Source organism: Nansenia antarctica (assembly GCF_963989245.1).
Source record: "Nansenia antarctica genome assembly, chromosome: 2".
Classification (NCBI taxonomy): domain Eukaryota; kingdom Metazoa; phylum Chordata; class Actinopteri; order Argentiniformes; family Microstomatidae; genus Nansenia; species Nansenia antarctica.
Genome location: NC_137675.1, coordinates 22,528,872 through 22,552,812, shown reverse-complemented (window position 1 = coordinate 22,552,812; position 23,941 = coordinate 22,528,872). Strand labels below are relative to the sequence as shown.

The 23,941-nt window shown below is 45.4% G+C and overlaps 1 protein-coding gene across 1 annotated transcript in view; it reads right to left on the bottom strand.

Moving 5' to 3' along the window:
* rbfox2 (RNA binding fox-1 homolog 2) overlaps positions 1-21,375 on the bottom strand; it is a 31,528-nt gene extending 10,153 nt beyond the window's left edge. Inside the window, exons 1-6 of the mRNA XM_080524910.1 lie at positions 21,108-21,375; positions 14,586-14,636; positions 5,643-5,846; positions 5,134-5,298; positions 4,770-4,823; positions 4,503-4,595 (exon numbers count right to left, since the gene is read on the bottom strand). Of these exons, the coding sequence (XP_080381036.1) occupies positions 4,503-4,595; positions 4,770-4,823; positions 5,134-5,298; positions 5,643-5,846; positions 14,586-14,636; positions 21,108-21,362 (822 nt within the window). The 5' untranslated portion in view covers positions 21,363-21,375. The remainder of the gene's footprint in view (positions 1-4,502; positions 4,596-4,769; positions 4,824-5,133; positions 5,299-5,642; positions 5,847-14,585; positions 14,637-21,107) is intronic.
* Positions 21,376-23,941: the final 2,566 nt, after the last annotated feature.

Sequence of the window (23,941 nt, the reverse complement as noted above, 5' to 3'; positions counted from 1 at the left end):
AAATCCAAGACCATTCCATTGCTACCTTCAAAAAGAGGGGGAAAAGAAGTCGAAGTAAGCGGCAAGATTCATCTGTTGAACACGATGCAAACAAATCATCACTTGAAAGAGTTCATACACAAATTACACACAGCCAATAAGGAGCGCATCACATGACCAGAGGTGAGCAAAACCAGCCAATCAGCAAGCATCAGATGCAGCATATAGACCAATCAAAACATGTTTTTTGCAGCCCTCCCAATCAAATACACATCATACAGAGAGAGGAGGGGAAGGGAGAGAAAGAGAGAGAGAGGGATGCAGGAAAAAGAGCCAGTCCACATTAAAAGACATGGGAACACATAAATGATGGAGGGAGGGAGAGAGAGAGAGAGAAAGTGATCAATCCATCCACATGTGCAATCCGATTTATACACAAACGGAAAAAAAGATATATCAAGATGCGAAACAAACACACCAAAAAAACGTCTTTGACTGTTCGCCTATGTACACATATCAGATCTAATACATGAGCGGGAATTGAGAGAGAGAGAGAGAGAGAGAGAGAGAGAGAGAGAGAGAGAGAGAGAGAGAGAGAGAGAGAGAGAGGGAGGGAGAGAGAGAGAGACAGAGAGAGGAGATAAGACAGAGAGAGGTAGAGGGAAAGAGAGGATGGGGGGATGCAAATATCATTCCTCAAAAAACAAAAACAAAAACAAAAATAAATCAGACCATGACTGTGAAACACTGCCAGGCATTCCAATTCAGTGTCACACACTAAAGGCCTAGAAGCAGACACCACCATAGCACACCAAAACTAACCAAAACAGAAGAGACGCCTTACGGAGAGAAAAAATAAGAAATAAAATAAAAACGTATTAAATGCGACATAATTGAACGGTGATAAGTCTATTCAAAGTCAGTGCAACTGGTTTTGTTTTCTCTATTCGTGGTTGGTCTCCTAACCCTGTATGTGTACTGAATACTCGTTGACAATGCGCCTATATCCCCTATAGATCATTAGCATATCACCAAACGGATAACGTCACATTTGAATGTTAATGTAGTGGAGGTGGTTTGGAAACACGCTCTCGTAATGAAGTAGCCCTGCGATAGACATGTCAACTCAAGTGTGGCCCTTGAGACCTTGAGGGTGTCCTCTTGGCCTAATGGAGGACACACCATGTAGACTAAAGCCCTCCAGCTACTTCCTACAGTGACAATATGACAAAAAAAATCTCCTAATCCCTAATCTTGTCATATGTGACAGCAGCTGGTGAAAGCGGGAACAAGTCGACCAAATGTTCTGTCTTTTATTCAGAAAAATGAAAATTAATTTCGACGTTGTTGAAAATCAATGACACACTCGCTAGTCAAGCCAAAATATTGCAATGCAATGGATTCAGTGAGTTATCCCCACTACTATACATTAACTAGTAGTAGTGGGGATAACTCACAGAATCCATTGCATTAAAATTACTTTGGCTTCACTAGCGAGTGTGTCATTGATTTTCAACAACGTTGAAATGTATTTTCATTTTTCGGAATAAAAGTCTGAACATTTGGTCGACTTGTTCCCACTTCCACCAGCTGCTGTCACATATGACAAGATTCCAACACTCTTATACAGTAGTAGTAATCGCTTAGGCTATGATTTGATGTCTACGTCTGTATGGCAACATATCATTGAGAATGCATGGCCAATACGTAGCTTCATTTAATGTAGTATGCTAATGTGGATATCAGAACATAAGCCTAGTCTAGTTTAGTCTAGTCAACAACGCAGACCTCTCCAGGCCCAACGTACTGTACCCCTCATGCTTCGACATGCCGTTTTCTAACAGTGTTTCAGATGAAATACTGAAATAATGCAGTCCACTAGTGGGTTTCGCTACTACATAAACACTGATAGATGGCACAGTATGATATCATTACAAATGACAAGAAAGTCAACCATGCAGGAAATACTTCTTATGCTAAATGCAGTTAGAGAAGTGATTGGAATTAATGCATAAAGTGGTAGTCAAAAGTTGTTGCACTTGCAGATGCAGATGCGTAGGTCTATTAGGTTATAGAAAGTGGCCGAAATGCCATGCGGTCAATGGCTATCTCGTAATCAACACCTTATTCGCCACATCCCCCAATCAATCACAGGATTAGCCAATCAGATCCTTTCAATCAAGCCCTGTTTGTTCCTAACATATTTTTGTGTGTGTTGAGTGCAGTTTTGTATCTTTATTGGCGGATGGGGGGTGGGGGTCATTCAAAGATGATGCCATGTGTACACAACTTACCGTCACTGGGGAAACGGCGTGAGGACACGAGAGCGGTTACCGTGGAGACTGACAACAACAACAACATACAAAAATCATCAGGGAAATAGAGAAAATATATATAAGAAAAAAAAAAGATGAACCAAAAAACAAAAACAAAAAAAACAACGAGGTAATGAAAAGCACCCCCCACCCGGAGGTACGGAGGAAATTATGTCATGTGACAGGTGAAAGTTCAAGGGTCAACCATCTCAGTGTGGTCAAAGATTTAAATAAAGCTGACCACTTGATAAACTATGTATACAGTAGATGAGAAAGCACATACAGGCACATGGTAAAAACCGGATATGTAACACAAAGCACTGTAGGTAATGTAGTATCATGCTACACATGGAAGACAGAGAGATGGTGTACTATTTAGGGATCAACCAAACTTGGATCAGAAAACTTACTGCCCAAACATCACTGTATCTTTAGACGTCTTAAATCACACTTACTATCATTACTTAACCGATCTTAACATTTAACTTAACTCAAATTAATTACACTTAAGAAGGAAATGGGACAGAAAGATAGGGGGATGGACAGCACAAATGCAGTTGGATATGAAGGGAGAGACAAACTGGGGGAGGAGGGACAGACTGGCGTGGAGGGAGGGAAAGAGTGGAGAGAGAGAGAGAGAGAGAGAGAGAGAGAGAGAGAGAGAGAGAGAGAGAGAGAGAGAGAGAGAGAGAGAAGAGAGTTGGAGCAGAACAGAAAAAGGGAAAAAGGAGAGGAAGAGGACAGAGCTCATCACCACTTTCTTCACTCGTTCATTGCCATACTCTCTTCCTCCTCTCTCTCCCTCCTCCCCCACTCCACCACTCACACGCCCACACGTGTATCACACATCCACACTACAGAGGAGGGAGGATAACACTTGAGGTCGTGCAGAAAGAAGCACAGTAGCAAAGAATAATCATGATTCCAAATCGTGAGCCAAGGCAATGGCAAAGCATGAAGTGTTGTTTTCTTCAAGATCATTTTTTTCCCTTTCTTTTCCTTTCTTTTTTTTACATTTCACATTGTCATGCGGACAACAAAGACAAACAAAGCATCAATTGAATTCTGTAGAATTGTGGATTAGTGGAAGATGCAAGTTGACAGGTTTGGGGTCAGTTGAATTTCAATTCAATCAATTCAAGAAAGCAAATTGAAATGACAAAACTGAAATCCAATCGACCCAGTTGAGTGAAAAATGCCATAGTCATCTATCTGTGTGGGTAATACGCCTATAATTATACACCATCGACTCGATGAATCGAAAATGAATGCAGATCAAAACATTTCACCACCACACTCCCAAGGTCAGCCTTACTCCCAAATCTGCCCCTGCAGGTAATAACGCCCCATGCAACTTGATCTAAAAACATACAGAACAACCAAACTACTAGAATGTGCACTGACAACCAAACACACTAGTGTCAAGACATCTTAGGGTTTTGAGGGGGGGGGGGAATGGGTCAATATCGGTCTACATCACCTGACCAGAAATGTACACAAGATACAGTGGAGTAAATCACCCATGCAAAGATAGCCAACCAAATACAAGCAAGCACGCTTTTGTCAGAACAAAATAAGCAAAGATGGGGGACGGAGGAAGGCGGGAGGGGGGAGGGCTGAACCCCCCAAATAGAGAACAGTGAACACGACCAAAAATGACCGAACCAATGCGCCCCCTCTCTGATCATGAAGGAGGAAGTGACGATGGTAGAAAATGAAAGGGGTGCAGATAAAAAACGGAATATTCCATCCTGCATGCCGTGTCATAAGCCGACGTCAGCACGCCGTCACACTGGAAGTGTCTTGTATTGCCCCTGCGCAGCACGTTTCCCTCGGTCATGCCCGCATTCTATTGCCCCCAACACCCAAGCATGCTTCGCAGTCCAGTCCCACAGAGCTCAAGATAAAGGTGCAATGTCATTGGTCATCAAACAAACAAACAAACAAAACCAAAAAAACACAGGAAGTGACATAACAACCATAAGACCCGTGCATCTTTCTGTGAGAGGCACCACCAGCGCCATGCTTTAGTGAAGCCGGGGGAGGTTATAACACAGACACAGACAGACGAACAACAACAACAACAACCATTTCAGACAGACCGACTGGAGCGCGAAGCACAATAGTAGCCTCATTCTTACACCGTCGAACCGAGAACTGAGGAAAATGGCCGCCGTTTTTTTTTTTTTTTAAAGGGGATTAAATTACCTCAATTTTACGCCCCTCCACCAGAGTGCCGTGGAGCCTCTCCCTGGCCTTCTCTGCGTCTGGGCCTGTCTCAAACGTCACAAAACCAAAGCCCTAGGGACGGGGGGGACAGAGGGGTGAGAAAAGAAGATAGAATTAGAGCAGTTTGAAGAGGTAGATATAGGGAAAGTACATACTGTACATACTGTGCAGTAGAACTGGATATGTATATATAGTACATGTATAGTACACTTTGATATATATATATATGCATATTTCATTTCCTACCTTGGAGCCTCTCTCATTGAATATTATCTCCACATCGAGGATCTTTCCAAATTGCTGTAAAAATGTAAAAAATAAATAAATACCCAAAGCGATACATAAACACACAAACACTGCACCACAACTGCAATACAACGTTTCAACACCAGGGGACAGAGTTGTTCCACAACTACCGGATGGCATAAATCCACCCATGTTTGCCCTTTATGTGCTCAGACTTTAATCCTCCATGTCTTCCCCTTAGCTCTTAGCTATTTTCCCTACCTTGTTGGGACTTGAAAAGGCAACCTAAGCTGATCCGCCGTGATTCGCCACAACACCAGGGTGGTGGATAAGGGAGAAAAAGGGAACGTTCTAGGCTTCATACCCCAAACATCTGCCGAAGGTCGGGGTCTCGGAAGCGGAAGGGTATGTTGGAGACGTGGAGGCGTTTGGGGGTCCCCTTGTCGTCGTCCCCGCTGCTCCCACCTCCTCCCCCTCCTCCTGAGCCCACCCCGGACTGCAAGTCAATCTGCGAGGACCCATCCGACTGCTGAGAGAGAGAGAGAGAGAGAGAGAGAGAGAAAGGGGAGAGAGAAGGGGAGAAAGAGAGATAGGCAGAGAGAGAAAAGGGACAGAGAAGGGGAGAGGGAGGAAGATAGGCAGACAAAGAGAGAGAGATAGGCAGAGTGAGGGAGAGAGAGAGAGAGAAGGGGAGAGGGTTAGAGATAGGCAGAGAGAGGGAGGGAGAGAGAGAGAGAGAGAGAGAGATGGAGAAAAGGCGGATTAATACACATTCATCGTTTCACGCCTTCCCTTATTCATAGAGTGAATCGAATCGAGCTGAACCCTGCGAAGGCTGCTGAAATAAAAACCCCAAAACCCGACACCACTCACTTGGGTGGTTAAGCTGTTGGGGGCGTTTGTCTGGGTGTTAGCGACAGCTCCGGCCTCCACCGGCCCCTGCACGGCTCCCGCTGTGTACAGGCTGCCCCCGTACTCCAGGGCCAGGCCGTTCTGGGGGGGCGGGGGGGGAGGGGGGGGGAAGGTGGAGAAGGGTGGGGGAACCAGGCCCTCCTGACCGGCAGTATCCTGAGAGCCCTGAGAGAGAGAGAGAGAGAGAGAGAGAGAGAGAGAGAGAGAGAGAGAGAGAGAGAGAGAGAGAGAGAGAGAGAGAGAGAGAGAGAGGGGGGGATGAAGACAGCAGACTTAAGTAACTGGTTGGCTGAAGCACCTCAGTATCCTTTACTGTATGAGAGAGAGCCCAAGAGCATCATCACCAGTGGGCCAGTGTCAGTTCCCAAAAGGTGCAGGCCAAAAGTCTTACCAGTCACAGATATTATATCTCCATCCCCCCACAGTGTGTGTGTGTGTGTGTATGTGTGTGCGTGTGTATGTGTGTGTCTACTGTCGCCCATAAAATATTCACTATAGCCCCATCTATTATTGAGGGTCAGCAGCCTCCATGCATAGAGCGCTGCACAATGGCGTCTGACGCCCACCCACACACACTCACACACACACACACACACACACACACTCACTCACTCACAAAACGCCTCTTCACACACCAACTCTTGACACGCAAACATCCACACCACTAAACGCTCACAAAGACCAACTGTTAGAGAACGGCCGGTTCAATAATCCAGGGCTCACCAGCCCCAAAATAAACACACACACACACACACGCACACACACGCACACGCACGCACACACACACACACACACACACGTTACTGTGCATTCCAAGCCCACAGGCAGAGTGGCATCGCTACCCTAAATGGTAATAGTTAAGAGTGCTGAATGAGATGACACAGAGAGAGGAGAGGAGGAGAGAGAGAGAAAAGGGGGGATAGGGGGTCCAGACAGGGAGTAGAGAGAGAGAGAGGTGTAGACTGAACTGAGGGACAAGCTAAGTCACTGATCCATGAAGTTCTACTAGCACACAACCCAATTCTGCATGTACTCTATGTTAATCATATTGATATTACAACACAGCCCTCCGGCAAATCTAATAATTATTGATCACGATGTCATCGACTTATTCTAATGCGCTTTTGGCCGCCTACGCTGTACGAAAGGTGTACAAAGTTCATCATTGTCATCGCTAATTCTGAAAAATGAACAGTCGAGCCTGTGTGTGTGTGTGTGTGTGTGTGTGTGTGTGTCTACACAATGGAGGTGAGTGAGTGATGGGGGTCTCAGCTTTGCTCCCGCAGCGTGTTACAATAGACCTGCCTCCCTGAGGGAGCGTTAGGAGTGTGTGTGTGTGTGTGTGTGTGTGTGTGTGTGTGTGCCATCTGTCTCTCTGAGCCCCTGACCTTTCTCTGCCTTGCACCTGTGACTAGGAGCCAAACCTGGGTCAGCGCAATACTGTAAGAGAGAAATAGGAACACTAGACTTGCTAACCTCAGTCAGTTCAATACTGTACGATAGAAATAGGAACTCTAGACTTGCTAACCTCAGTCAGTTCAATACTGTACGATAGAAATAGGAACTCTAGACTTGCTAACCACAGTCAGTTCAATACTGTACGATAGAAATAGGAACTCTAGACTTGCTAACCTCAGTCAGTTCAATACTGTACGATAGAAATAGGAACACTAGACTTGCAAACCACAGTCAGTTCAATACTGTACAATAGAAATAGGAACTCTAGACTTGCAAACCACAGTCAGTTCAATACTGTACGATAGAAATAGGAACACTAGACTTGCTAACCTCAGTCAGTTCAATGCTGTACAATAGAAATAGGAACTCTAGACTTGCAAACCACAGTCAGTTCAATGCTGTAAGATAGAGATAGGAACTCTAGACTTGCTAGGCTGGGCAGATCAATCCTGTAAGACAGAAATAAGAACTCCAGACTTGCTAACCGCAGTCAGTTCAATACTGTAGTAACACGGAAATAGAAGATACTAGAAGAGCTAGCACGGCCCCAGATCTGTATGTACTTTAGCCTGGTCCTCTGGGCAATCATATAGATGTCTAGCAGTAGCAAGGAGAAGGTGGAAAAACCTGCCTCGGGTCAACACTGTACAGTAGAACAGAAATAGAAAAATGACACAAGCTAGCCTAGCCTCTGAACTGTAGGTGCTTTAGCCGTCTCCCCCGACGACCGCTGCCAGGCCTGACATGTCATACCTGCGGTATCAGAGGACACGTACGTCATGTCAGTTAGCCATCATGTGCGCAATCATCCATATCGTGTATCAAGTCATGTTAAGTAGTGATGTACTGTATGTTGTCATTTAGTAGTCAGATGGGACGGCAGAAGCCCCATAGAGATCTGGCGCCGTGTCGTGTTAGGGAGAGAAGAGAAGGGTTAAAACACTGGGTCAACTCCATTCCTGTAAAACACGAAGAGACACGAGGCTTGGGGATAGTAGGGCGCGAGTGTTTATTGTAAACGTTGCGGCTCGAACAAAATCACGGACAAGAGAACGTTTTTTTTAGAAAGGCGCATCGGTGTTTACCTATTGGCCTTTTCAGAATGTATCTCAGATACGGGTCATGTTACCATGTCAAGGGGAAAGCATCAACAAAAATAGTCCTGCGTGTTTTCAGTGCTGCCCTGTCAAGCTTGCCTTGTGGTGCGCTTTTTCTTTTCCGCTAACTGTGAGTTGCTTCGTCATCCACTCTGGATAAGAGCTGCATGCTGAATAAATACATATGGATGGATGGAGTGACAGGGGAATGAGAGAGAAAGCAAGACAGAGACTGAGAGAGAGAGAGAGAGAGAGAAAGAGAGAGAGAGAAAGAGAGAGAGAGGGGAGAAACAGAAGGGAGAGAGAGAGAGAGAAAAAAAAGAGAATTCTTGTCACGCTGATGTCCTGTAGACAGATGTGTGTCACGATTTCTGTCAGCAGTGTGTGTGTGTGTGTATGTGTGTGTGTGTATGTGTGTGTGTGTGTGTGTGTGTGTGTATGTGTGTGTGTGTCTCTCGTTGTGTAACCTTATGCGTTCAGAATCAGCAGAGCCTGTGATTCAGTGCAGTAGCTGGCTTACTTTCGGGTCAGTTGGCGCTGGCTAGCTAGTGGGTCTGAGGAGCCCTGTTATAAAATGCACTCGTCGGCAGCTCTGCTGTGGTGTCACTGCTAGGAGATCACTGCTAAGCGCTAACTAGGCCAGAACTAGGCCATTTCACATGAATAATGACTCTTCAGGTTATCCTGGCTGAATGCCATTAGTCTATATAGACCTGATTGTAAATTACTGGAGAATGGAAAATATGGTTCAGTCACTGAAGAGGATTCTGAGGGATTCAGCGGGGGTGCTTTGCATTGCGTTGTAATATACAATGCAGATAAACAGTTATGGGAAATGTTTATGATACGTTCGCAGCATGAAAATGAGGAGTGAGTGGAGGATTGAGGCTTGTTAAATTATTCCACATTAAGTCCCCCCCCCTCCCATCCCCACTATCCTTCCTCCCTCTCTTTCCCTCTCCTCCTGCTGCTGTTCTGCCTTTCCTCCCCCTTTCTTTTTACGCTTCATAAAATCCAGACGGGACCCTTGCATCCGTCCCGCCCCCCCGTGTGTCAATCAACCTCACTGCCTCATAGCAACAGCGCATTAGCTTGCACAGAAACCCCTCCCACTCCCCTTGTCTTCATCTCCTTATAGGGTAACATGTGTGCTTGTCAATTCGCCCCTCCCACTCCATCCCCCCCCCCCTCCTTGTAGGGTCTTATGAATGCTCCAGACCCCCCGCCCCCCCCCCACCCCAAGGCACATTAACGCGCATGCACATGCACATGCAGATACACGAAACCAATGATTTCCCCTGTCATCTCACCACAGTAGTAATGGTCCACTAGGCTCCAGTGCAGCTCCTTAATGAAAGGTACACATTCAGAACAAAGATGGCCGACATTATCTGTCAACTGTAGGTCAATATTGCCTTTTACGATACCACAAGTCGACCCACGCCCGGGTCCAAACAAACACATACATGCAGGTGAACACACACAGAGGACGCATGGAGTGTATTTACACAACATTGACACACAGTGTTCACACACTGTTCTTCATGCATAGGCTTTGACCATGAAACTAGTTCATCTTGTTCAAAAGGCAGGAAGGAAGAGACTCAGCTGATTCTCATATTGTGTTGACATGGTGCTAATATGTGTACATATGATAGCCTAATAACGAATGATAATATGCGTGCATACGAGACTAATTACAATACTGCTGTCCAATGAGCTGTAACTATTCCTTCCTCACATTCATAATATGACCTCTTTAAAAAGAACACATCTGACTGAAGCAAAGCAAATCCTTTGGCCTTGCAGATGCAAATGGAAATTCAAAATAGAACTCTGCGAAGCTAATTTCAAACGCCTCCATTGTGAAAAGACTTGCAGTATGAATCGGATTCCATTAATATTTATTTCAAGTGTGGCGTAAGCTTTCGCGCTTCGCGCTTCACACTTTACCATGTGCAGCGTTTCCTTCTCAACACTTCACTGTTAGCAATAGCCTTTTATCAATGAATGACTCATACTCCTACTGTCATGGCAACAAGACGTATAGACTTGGAGAGAGAAGATCGAAGCGCAATCAATAATAGGCCTATGCAGAAAATCAAGATTATATGTGATGACTATGAACTTTGACCTGCTTGTGTAAGCAAGCGTTTCTTAGTGCGAGTGACTGTGAGAGTGACTGTGAGTGTGACTGCGTGTGTGTGTGTGTGTGCCTGGTGCACCAGGTAAGCGTCTCTCCCATGCCTTAGGGCACAGGCTTGGGTGGGGCTCTGCAAATATTTCGCTTTTTTTCTCTCTCTCTCTCTCTCTCTCTCTCCTTCTTTTCTTGCCTCTCTCAGTGCTACACTAGCACTATTAGCATAAAAGCCACTGTGAACGCACATATAAAGCAGAGCCTATCATTTAGTCCTGCGCTGTGCTTACCCGCAGAAATTCCCCAATTCAAGTCAGCCAAAGCTACTTTCAATCCACATAACTGCCAAGTCAGCTTTCCAGCCCCATATTGCGTCACTGAACAAACTAGCTCTATCCTGTGACCTATCTTCTCATCTCACTACTATGGAGATATGGATAGGACTCTCTCTCTCTGTCTCCCTCTCTCTCTCTCTCTAACCATCTCTCTCTCTCTATCAGGTCATCTTACACTTCCTTCCAATGGCTACAGGGCCTTTCCTGCTAAATGAGGGACCTTTTAAATCAATATACATTCTCCTGCTCTCTCGCTCTCTTTTTTTTCTCCCCCCCATCCCCCTCTTTCTGGGGCTCTTAAGGAAAACATTGAGATAACAGCTGCCAGGGCCCCAGGGAGAAACAGGGGGAGGAGGAGGAGGGAGAAAGGAGGTCAAACAGTAAAGAGAGCAGGATTCCAAGGTACAGCTGAAAGAGAAGTACACACGCAAGCGCAGGCAGGCAGGATGACACACTGGTGGAACACTCTGACAGCACCTCTGTCTCACACTGACTGAAATAAAAATGATATGAGCATTAGTCTGTGTGCACACTGCGACAGCTGTGTGGTGTGTGTGTGTGTGTGTGTGTGTGTGTGTACGTGTGTGTGTGTGTGTGTGTGTGTGTGTGTGTGTGTGTGTGTGTGTGTGTGTGTGTGTGTCTGTGACAGAGAGATTAGAGTGAGGGGGTGTCGGTTAAGAAGAAACAGAGAGAGAGAGAGAGAGAGAGAGAGAGAGAGAGAGAGTGTAACTAACAACTGTTCTGGGGACACCTGTCCCTTTCGCTCTGAGGACAGAGGGACAGACAGGGACAGCTGCGGGGACAATAAGGGAGTTCTTTACCACCTTCTCCTCCCCCAATTCCCTCACTACTCCTTCGCATTTGACTCAAACATGCCTGAAGGGTTTAGCAGATATACGATGTGAAGCACAGGCCTGTCGTTAGCCACACACACACACACACACACACACACACACACACACACACACACACACTTACTTCCCGGGTTGAACAGAATAATATAAAACGGCCACACAGAGTCCATCCACTCAAATATACATGTATAATAAATGACTACGGCAGTTTACAAATGTCCTGAATGCAGCTCTCTGTACCTCTTGTACAGTTAGTTAGTTGCCCAGGGCATACGGCAGATGCCATGACAATAGCGTTTACAGCAGCCCTGCACCGTGCTCACACACCATACCATAATACAGATAGAATCTCTTATATGTGTCTCCTAGACAACAACAAACAAGCACAGAATTCACATCGTGTTTCTGTCAAAATCACTCCTGTGAGTGTTGATTGGACAGAAGTGCATGTAGGAAATGACCCCACAAGACCGCTGGAGGAAAGGGGTCATACATAGCCCTTTTCCCTCTTTCATGCTGGATTAACAATTGAAGCTCAAAGACAGTCATGCCTAAATGACGCTGTTCAAACGTCAGCTCTATGACATAGCATCTAAACACAGCCCGAACCATGCCGGGAGGTAAAACAGAAGATATATCAAGAGATATTAAGATAGAAACTTACCGACAACACGGAAGGATAATACAGTCCCATCATTTTATGTGTGCAAGACGCCAATTGTTGTCCTCTCCTCTCCTCTCTTTCTCTCTCTCCTTTCCTCCTCTCACACGCTCGCTCTCTCTCTCTCTCTATCCAAGCTAGTGTCACCTCTCCAGCTCACTCTCTCCTGTGTGTCTATCTTCACAGATTCAAAATCTCCCTCTCTCTTCTCTCGCTCCCTCGCTCGCTGCGTATACCGTGGCAATCCCCCCCCCTCCCCACCTCCTCTGCTCCCTCTGTCCCTGTCACTCTCTCCGCTCGCTCTCTTTTCTCTCTCTCTCCCGTTCCTTTCTTTCCCTCTCTACCCCCAGCCTTCTGTTTCGCTGCTGTGCCCTTGCCTGCTCATCCCGCTCTCCCCCTCCCTCCCTCTCTCTCTCTCTCTCTCTCTCCTACTCACACACACACACACACACACGCAGGCACGCACACATGCACACCCACACACACGCGGCACGTCTCTTCTCTAGTCTCTTCTCCTCCTCCACCCCCTCTCTCACCCAGATAGCCTGATGCTCCCCCACCCCTCCCTCTGCCCCTCCCTCCTTTCCCTCTGTCACACCTGCAAACTTTCCCTCCCCTCCCCTCCTCCTCCCTCTCATCCCCTCCTCCTTCCCTCCCCTGTCGCAGTCCCTCCCCCCCCCCCCCTGTTCTCTTTTGCTCCATGTAGGTGAGTTAACTGGGGCTGCTGGCACCACTGGGATAGAAACAGAAGCTCTCTTCCTCTCTCTCTCTCTCTCTCTCTCTCTCTCTCTCTCTCTCTCTCTCTCTCTCTCCCTCTCTCTCTTCCCCCGTCTCCCTCCGTCCCTCCCTCCCTCCCTCTCCCTATCTATCTCTCCCTGTGTTTTCTCACACTCCTTCACAGCTGCCTCTCTCAAGGCTCTTCCTCCCCTCCGCAGAAAGCCTTTGATGTGTGTCCCTGTCATGCTGTCATTGACAGTTTAACACCTCACCATTTGGAGGAGGAGGAGGAGGAGGAGGATGAGCTATTTGCCTCGCCTCGTCCTCTTGTCTCGTCTTTTTTGTTTTGTTGCTGTGACTCGAGAGGGAGAGGAAGGTGAATTCACACTTAACGTCCCTCACGTCTTGTGAGAGTCCCCTGCGGCCCAACTGGTTCTCCCATATGGCTCAAGCCGAGGGAAGAATGTAAAATCTGCCCAGCGTCCTCGACCACTACATTGTCTTTGCTAAAGAAAACGGTCATTAAAAAGAACCGAATGTTGTCAAAGTTTCGATGTTGATTGTTCGATTCCACCATATTTGTTTTTCTGTCGCCGGTTTACACAGAGGCACACACGGGTCGATTTGAATATAGACAGCTACTCTTATCATATATACACACACACACACAATAATATATACATGCACGCAAAATAATATATATACATACACACACGACATAGCCGACTGTAAGTATGACTTAAGACAGAACGACGGGGGGAAAGTTAAAGAGATAATGGTCAGTGGGATGTGTCCCTAGAGAGCGGGGGAGGACAGGATTATGGTCAGAGCATGGAGGATGAATAGAGGATGATCTAGGGATTAACCACACAGACTAAACCATCTAATAACACAATCAGCTGCTAATACACCCCCCATGTAAACAGACCTGATACATACGGTACACACACACACACACACACACACACAGTGATGCTTACACACACACACACACACACACACAGATGCTTACACACACACACAAGCACGCACGCACAAGCAGGATTATGCACTGCGCCTTGTGTGCTTTAGTCATAAGGGCTGTGAGGAGCCGACACAAACAGGAATAACATGTAGGGGTATGTCAGCGGGTGTCCCTACAAACAATTTACAGGAAGTGTTGTTTTTAGAATAGAAAATGGAGATAGATATTGAAATCCTAATCAATAGCCTAATTCTGTCCATCCAAAACAAATGAAGAGGACATTGTCCAGCCAGTATCGCAACACAGCAATTTAAGTTTTTATAGATCTTCGTTTCTCATATTACATGGAGAAATTGGATAGTAATAAATAAAACTTAAAAAGTGAAACTGAGATGTCTAATTTCAACATTATAAATGCAGAGAAACCAAATAATAAGAGGAAACTGAGGGTTATGTGTCGAGTCTTGCCGATTCCTCCTAAGAGAAATCATAATCTACATCACCACCTTGTGGTTTGAAGAGTTGAAAAGAAAATCATAATCTTAGAAAAGTGTATGGAAGATGACAATGGAGAACATATGTTTAATAGAAAGATGTACTGAGAATATATACAGTATATATATATATATCAATCATTCACAATGTCTCATACAAAATATTTTAAACAGATGGTAGTTTTACCTGATTGTGAGGTGGGTATCCATGGTAACCAAGGGTCAGCGGGTCATTGTTCTGAAAGAGAGAGAGAGAGGAGGACACGTTTTAAAATGTGCACAAGACTTTGACTTCCGCCAACACAACGGGCAACAACTTGTTTCTTAATATCCTCCTTTTAACATCATCATTTCACCTCTTACTATACTTCTTAATTTCTATCTCTTTCCATCACCACCACCTTCTCTCCCTCTGTGTCGCTAAACTGTATGTTCTAGTTAATTGCTGCATTAATTGCGTCTAATCACATTAACTCTGCACACTCTCGCTCCCCACTCAGGGTCCTGTTTTGTTGTGTTTTCAGGTCAATGGGTCTAGTGTGTGTGTGTGTTATAGAGATGAGAGAGAGGGGAGGGGGGAGAGAGAGGGGGGGGAGAGAGGGGAGACCGACAGAGAGAGAGAGAGAGAGAGAGAGAGAGAGAGAGAGAGAGAGAGAGAGAGAGAGAGAGAGAGAACGAGAGAGAGAACGAGAGAGAGAGAGAGAGAGAGAGAGAGAAAGGAAGAAAGTGAAGGAGGGGGTTGAGAGAAGAGTCTCACTTCAGTGTCTTAAATCATAAATAGGTCACAAGTGCCATGGAGTGTACGGCTCCATTAATAACATTGCACTGACGCAATCACGACCACATTCTACTCGCATTCGGTCGGTTGTAAAGAGAGGTGTCGCAACAGCCAGGGAGGAAAGGAGTGAAATATAACACACTTTGGGTGTAATTGCTTTATGGTAAAAAAAAAAAATCCCTCTCTCTCTCTCTCGCTCAAGTTTAGCACTATTTCTTTCTGGGAGGGGGGGGGGTTCCTCCCCCCTCCTCTCTCTCTCTCTCTCTCTCTCCTTTCATCCTACTGTAAAACTAGCACTTAAACTTGTTATGTTCAAAAGCATATCACACCATGAGATGAGCATTCAGATGCAAATTCATTCCAATTTTAAAAAATTGCTTTTTATAGCAATTACTATGCGGTTTGAGGGGAAAAACATATTTGCCTGGCTGTGTGTCCCTCTATATTGGGTCATGAAAACATCTCTCTCCCCTCCTCCCTCTCTCCCCATCCTCTCCTCTCCTCATCTCCCTTTCTTCTGGAACCAATGTCCCTTGTCTGTTTTGTCCCTGGGGGGAACATTTTGCTGCATGCGCATCACAGCTTGAGTGCTCGTGATAAATGCTCTAGCCTTCCACCTTAAACCCCCCTAGGTGCTGAATCACAAATACTGGTATTTTTCATACGAGTCTCATGAAATGTATGAGTCGGAGTTGCCGTGATTGTAAAACTGCGGTTTTGTGTAATTGTGTTTCTCTCAGAGCCAAAAATGTACTTAGGGAACTGACTTTGCAGGCATGTCTGAATTATTGATTGGCTTTTAGAGGCCTGACTACTAACATGAATAAAGTATAAACATCCATTTCACAAAGAGGCTAAACTCCCTGAGCCAGTAGGAAGGCTGTCTCCATAAAAAAAAGTGAAATCCAGTCACAGATTTTTCACGAGGCACCGCACAGCGGATTGTGATGGGGGGGGGATGGGAGGAACCATAAACCACATCTGGAATACATATCTCTGGAAAGAAAGAGGGGGAGAGGAGAGTGGCCAAATGAAAACAGGGAGGGGCAAAAAGAACTAGGGAGTAACCCAGGCTAGACGAATTGGAGAGAAAAAGGGAAAGGGTTCAAAAAAACAGCCAAGAGAGACGGGGACAGAGACAATGAGTCATACAGAAGGAGGAGAGTCATGTGCTTAATTTCCTTAAGGAGCAGAGAGGGGAGGGGGAGGGGCGCCGTCCGAGTGGAGTGTGTCCACTCAAAGCGTGCACGCACGCACACACCCACACCCACACACACACACACACACACACACACGCACACGCACGCACACAGCATTCATTACAGTTAATTCACAGTGACATATTCAATGTCAACGTCGAGCATCTGCATCAATGGGCAGCATACATTTACATTACGTAGAAGCAACTAGGTTAAAGTGATGCTTATAGAGCCAATTGATACAGGTTCTGCCGGGGAGAGGTTGTATATGTTACTTCTACTCATGCCTTTTGTCTCAGGCCTTTTCAACTGGCAGTTTGGTCAACGGTCTATTTCTGTTGGGCAGGGGGGGGGGGGGGGGGGACGACACTCACTAAAAAGAGAGGACAAACTGGGGGGGGGGGGGGGAGAGTGAGCAATCAGGAGAAAGTAACAAGATGACTTGAAGTCAACAGATGGTGAAGGGGGGGGAGGGGGGGATTCAGGGGGGACGGGATAGGGACGGGGCTGTATAAAATCCTAAAAAAGCGGTATGGCTCAAGAAGGGGGAGGTGTGTGTGTCTGAACAGGAGTTCAGTTATGTCGTCAGGTCCAACTTTCCCATCCACATCATCAGTTCACAGGATTGTGATAATCCCTTGTACACATGCATCCAACGCTCTCCAAAACTACAGGAGGCTGTGGTGTGTGTGTGTGTGTGTGTGTGTGTGTGTGTGTGTGTGTATCCCTCTCCAATTTCCCAAGCCACCAGCACCAGGTCATTCAATCGTCACGTGACTTGGGGAAGAAGACCACTTTGTTTTAGTGCTGACCCTAACCCTAAGACATACCAGGGGAAGAAAGAAACCACATTTAGTTTCTTCCCTAAATCATCCAGCTCGACCTGGGAGCAAAGCATGCACTCAAGAGATTGTGAATCCATTTCATCCACAAAGCACTTATGTGCTAAGCTCTGCGGCCAACCAGAGTATCCCAAAGTTTATTCAGGCTCTCTCTCTATTCCGCACGCTTCCTCCTCGCCCCCGAGATCCTATGCTGTTTTAAATCAACTTTAATTAAAAAATGTATTTGTCACTTATATCACCTACAGTTATAAGAGAGAAAGTGAAATGTTTTGGGATGTTGCTCCACCGTCATTGATGGAATACCTAATAATAGGTGTTAGTGAATATTGTCTTATATGTGACATTCTAGTGTGGTTGTTTTGTTGTTATCCTTTAACCCTCCAGTTAGCACAGGAGCCATACATACAGAATTCGGCCTAGAATCCAAACAGGCCTACTAATCATGAATGAATGTCAATGGGATGGGCGCTGGTGTCCGCCGGTGTACAAGATGGCCGAACTCTCTAGATAGGGAGACTTGTCAGAATAAGCCTGGGGTTTTCCTTTAGCAACGTTGATGGAATACCCCCCTGTGCTTCAGGACAACTTCTGCCAACACAATACAATCGGCTGAGACATGAATCCCAGCCCAGCGTCACAAGCCACCAGCCCGAGTCGAACCCGTAATTGAGCTGACAGACCAGTCATCATCCGTCAGGGAGAAATGGGGAACAAAACTAAATAAATATTCTCAACTCAACTCGCGGCAGCAGGAGTACATTTTTCTTGCTGACGTTTCGTTCTATTTCGGGACTCGGCAGAATTGAAAGTACATCTGGGGTGCTCCACCTACTGTAATGTTTCTAGTCAACTCATTTTTCCTTGTCCACTGTCACCCAAGGCATTTTCCTTATTAGGTTAGGGGCCCTCGAGATCCTACACAGAATGACAACGAATGCATGGGACGGGGAGCTCTCTCTGTGTGACCCGAGATGAAATTGAATCTGACAACCCCTCAGCATCTCAAACCATCAGACTTTGGCTTGAAGGCTCTGATGCTAACTACGCATGTTGGACCAAAGACGAAGTAATAATAATTAGAAAAAAGGGTTTGACGTACGTCTGTGTGTGTGTGTGTGTGTGTGTGTGTGTGTGTGTGTGTGTGTGTGTGTGTGCTTCCCTGCTGAGGATGGGTTGCAGGATGCAGTTCTATAGCAGCTCGTTCATGGGAAAGTCAGATGAATCCATAATCCAATCAGGTTTAGGGTCATGAGTCATGACTGAACTGACCGATGACAAAGACATCTGTCATCTGACATCTCTGTTGACACAAGACATGATGAGGCAGTCCTGAGATGTGAGATGGTGAAATAGGATGGCTCACTACTACCACACCTTGTTTGACAACCGTTACTCAAAGATCTATCCTGCCACGATGATGTTAGCAGTGTCCAAATATAGGAAAGCCGACTCTCAGCTGATGGAATAAGAGAATGAGAGAGAGAGAGAAAAGGTGCTTGGCAAACTTGGCAAGTTACTGGAGTACTTTAGGAGGAACCGAAGTGACAAATAATGAAACACTTTTTCATACTCACCCTTTTCCCCCCAGAGAGGTGAGACAGAGGAGTTGGGCGAAGTGCAAGCCTGCATTTTTGCAAGTTCTTTCTTGGAAAGCTTCTGCGCTCTCATTTCAGCAGGAGAGTTAAATATCTCTTAACCTACTTTCCAGTGTACCAATATTAATGGTGTCATCAGGTCAGGAGAATGAGAATACATAAAGGGTTTCTAGTTGCTTTAAAAGGTTAAGTATTCCAGCTTTAACCAAATTCATAACATCATAGTTATGTGTATTAACTATCTGTGGGATAGAACTATGCTTGTAGCCAAGTAGCCACAATATGGTGCTTAGCTATGAAGCCCGCATTACGAGGTTTGTGTGTGTGTGTGTGTGTGTGTGTGCTGCATTAATCCTCTCCCTTAGATAAGGATCTCAGGGTTCAGTGTGGCTATACAGCCCCCTCCAGTAAGTGGTGATCCCGTTAGGCCAAAACAAAGCCTCTTTACTGCTAGTGATAGGGCAAATCTGCTCCCACTCCAGAGAGAGGGGGGGGATCTCTCTCTCTCTCTCTCTCCCTCTCTCTCTCTCGTTCTGCATCGCTCTCTTTTTCTCTAATTTCCAGACTGGCCAACACAGCAGATGCTCAATAACTTTTTTGTGGCTGAAGGAGATTGATCTCCACACACACACACAATTTGTTTTAAGTGCATTAAAGCCTGTGTTTCAGCAGCCCTCCTGGGGAGGAGCATGCTATGTGTAGCTGCTCCAGCCATTAAACCACCCCCAATATGAAGCTAGGGCAGCAAACAGCCCACTTCGCCTCCATTACAGCTACTTATGATGGCGGGGAAATTGTGTTTTTATCTCCTGATGGATCGGTTAACCTCCTGTAGCAACTGAATAATGCAACGTAATGATACATTCAGTGCATCAGTGCTGCCCCTCGATTTCCTCCAGAGATGGATAAAAGACGGGCTCTTATGGCAGAAAATCACTGAGACCCCAGCAATTTAAATTGGTAGAAACATGACTGGTGTAATGGTAGACTTGCAATGGCTGTATCAATTGCTGTATCCACGGTGCAAACATCTGCTACAGAATGCACTTGACAGAAACATGGGGTTATTACTGGAGGCTATATTAAAGTAATAGTATACTACATAAGCTAGGCCTGCCTGGCCCTGCAGCAAGGAGAAGTGATAGCCCCTCATAAAAGGGCGGCCGTTGTTTACTTAAAAGGTCCCTCCCCCCCATGTCACTCATCCTCTTGATCCCCCTTCCCCCCAAAAATCACACATGCAAATATTGACTTCGATTTCCATTATAACCAAATGCCAATTAACACAACGACGCCAGACAGAAGTACAAGTGTCAGCGTAATAGAAAAGGTCACGTTTGTTTACATTCCTGATGTTCAGAAAAACGCTTCCAGTAACGCGGCGGGTAGTTGTGCGATCGGGGGTTCGTTGTGATGTAAACAGCTATGGAGCAGCATAATTAGGCAGGTCACACATCGTGAGTTTAGAATTATAAGGTTCTATCTCCATTTTTTTTGAAAAATTGAGTTTTTTTACATAATCTGATCCATTAGATGTTTATTAATGTCTGTGTGGTGTTATTTTTAAAATGTTGAAATGTTTTAGTTAGTAATTAATAAAATACAAAGGTTCCATCTTACAAAACATAATGGAATGTAAAAACGTTGACGCTCAATATCTCTGAACTATCCTAAACGGAGATAGAACCTTATAATTCTAAGATCACGACATGACAACAATGTCGTTCGCGACTCGCAACAATGGAGAGTAGCCTACGTTGATACATTGTATCACTAGCCTACGTTGATACATTGTTGCACTCTTAACTACGGCTGACTTTATTTCACAGCGAAAGGTAACATTGTTACCTCCATTGCGGAGACGATCGTTTGTTGAGCAGAAAGCAAATCGCTTCGGAAGCGCTCTTGTCTTGTCTTGTGTGTGTGTGTGTGTGTGTGTGTGTGTGTGTGTGTCAAACCGAAAAACTCTCAAATGGGTCAGGCAGGCGACACGAGTGAAAAGATTTAAACGGTTTGGTTAGATTATAGCCTACTATTGATCATTCGCAATAATATCTAATTCTAGCCAGCAATTGTGCCAGATTGTGCTTGGGTTGTGGATCTCGGGTGCATGTTAGTGGAGGCCTTAGAGTAGCCTATACACAACATGGTAGGCTAGTGGGAAAACATCCCTAGTAATTAGATCAAAGTGAAAAAGCCCTTTGTGTGTGTGTTTTGGTTAAATATCACGACAGTGGGCGTATTGTTGTGATAAATCAACAACAGTAGCAGAATCAGCTCCACTCCTCTCACCTGGCCGACCTCGGCGACGACCGCTCCAGACCCGTCGATCCTTGGACGCTTGCAGTCCGCCCCGGCGGTGGCCGGTTCCACCAGAGCTGCCGAGGCTTCGGGCTCCGGGTCTCCTCGCTTCATCCCTCGGACGGCCGCGGGCGCCCCGCTCGGGTTGGGATGCACTCCAGCCATGGTGTCCAGCTCTCTATCCCGGTCCATTAGACCCCGGGACACAGGCAGCATGATAGATGCTACGTCGGTCGACATTAACATTTGGAAAAATCGCCTTCTATTCCCCCGTCTACTTCTAAATTGGGAATTCTCCTCACCTATTCCTGTCCCCCTTTCTACCCTGGTCTCAGTAGGGCTCTTTCCCCTGAAGACACTATGGCAAAAAATGCGGCTTTTCGAAAAACGACTGGAGTTATTCGGCCAAAAAAAGGCTGGGTTTATTCTCAAGGTTTTATATTATGCAACCCCTCTATGGAATTGAAATGTGATATATTTATAATCCGATAAACCAATTCTATACAAGTATCCAGCTACACTATGTAGGGCCTAGTAATGTACTTCATTCAATAGTCTATGTGTTTGCCTTGCTGGAATGAAAATGGTTGTTACGATTCTAAAATACCTATCATCAAGTACCTGGGCAGCTAATTTTCACTAACCACAACCTTATGTTTACTGGCCATATACAACAATACTCAACCTAAAGGCCTATAAGCGATTTAATAGATTGCTAAAAACAAAACTAATCAAACTACTTGATATAATCTGCCATGAACAATGACCGTTCACTAATATCCCCTTATTGTTTGTGCCTGAGACAGAAATAATTTACGACAAAACATCAACATCCTACCTCAACCTCAAGACAAAAACCACTAAACATGTCTTCCCTATCGCCTCCTTTTTTCCCAGTCTATATTAGCGAGACTTTTCTTTTACCATAGAGAAGGGGTTATTGAAAGTCAATCCACGAGAGATTTCTTCCCATGTTATTCCTCCTTTCTGCGTTAAGATTTCCCCCAAACAAAGACAACGGGCTGCGGTATTTCCTTCCCTCTCTTGCCTATTTTTTCTGTCCGTATCCCGGTGTATATTCTTGCGGCGTGTGCGCTATAGAAAGGAAACTGTCCTCCCTCCCCCCTCTTCGCGTGTAGTCATCCCCCTTCCCTCCCTCGTTCCCCTTCGTCGTGCGTCCTCCTATCTTCCGCTCTCCCCCCTTTGAACACACACGCATACAAAGCTTGGCAGCCATGCAGCTATCAAATAACGCAGTGTGCCGCAGTGCTTACACACGTTTCAATGGGGGGCATGTGAGTTCCATATTAACACTTAGAGCCATTTGAAGTTTGGACAGATCTTGAGCTCGAAAAAAGACGCATAATTTCCCGTGCAGGCACTGAAAAAAGCCTTTCCATAGGGCTTCACAATAGTGCCTGCAATGGTGCCTAAAAGAAACATTGCAATAATGGTTACATTACCATATTTGTCCTTCGATAAAAATAAAAATAAATACATCAAAATATACAACTAGTCAGATGTTATAATTATTAAACGCAATACAATAGTTATGCTAATACACGCCAAGATGTTTGGACTACTCAACTATAAAGCTAGAACATACATGAGCTAGTACAGGCACATGGTTTCCCATTTTATTTAGTGCTTGGATGACACCCAGTGGTCACAGACGGGTAGCAATCAGGTGAGTGGAATTACAAGCTGCTACTGGATACTGTATGTGTATACTATGCCTTTGAAGTACTAATTTCTCTAGAGGTTATTAACCTAATTTCATACCAAATGCTTCATCCTATCGCATACGGGAATTCAGTGATGCATGGCCTACACACCAATGAAAAATCCAAGCTGTTGCTCTTGGCCATTCTAGAACATTCTCCATGGTGTTAGAAGGTAAACAATGCCCAGCAACATGGGTGGAACACTGTTTTGATTGAGTGGAGCTTCCTGCTATAAAAACTACTGCTGCTAAGTCAGGGAACAGAAACACACACTTCACACCCAGTTTCCTTTGAGGACGTTTATTGGTGGCGGTTGTGGTGAATGAGCGAAGCCTTGGCCCTGGGAATGGAAGAAAGACAGCAAAGTAAACAAAGTAAAAGTAACAACAGAATAGGATACAGTATTTGTAAAAGTTGAATCCCTCATTTGTCCATACATTTGTGATGTTGTCCATGAAGAGAAAAGCACTCACCAGACAATTCTCTAACATTATTGATCTCTGCCATTATTTCTTGGAGCTAGGGAGGGAGGGAGGGAAAGAAATTACAGGAAATCCATTAAGCTTTCTGAATAATTCAAACTTGTCTTAATTACAAAACCATATTTAGCTGTCAGGCTAAACCACTCCACTGCTGGGAAATCATAATGAGACTCAGGGGCGTGTTCATAAATCTACTGTCTGAGAGCATGATGGGTGTGGTTGGCTGCTGAGGCATAGTGGAAACATAGTGTGGTCATTGTTGCCTTGCCGTCATTGGCCAAAGCAGCCCTCTTCGCACGGCCCGTCCAGGGGTGAGCAGATCTCAGTGGAACACATGAAGTAGATCTGAGAGGGGAGGGGGGGGGGGGCAACAGAGAGAGGGAGGCTCAGATAAGAAGATCGTTTTTTCCCTCAAATACAGTATGATTTTCACTGGCCCAGTAAAGGACCAACCTCTTTGGCATTGTATGTGATCTGAAAGGCTTGGATAGATATAACCAAAGGAATGTGGTGAAAACTCTAATGAGCAAATCTGGAGGGGCAAGCAAGAGCCACACTACCCATGTGGCTCTGATCTATCCAATCCCAATCTTCTCAGATCTAAATGGCATGCTTAAGG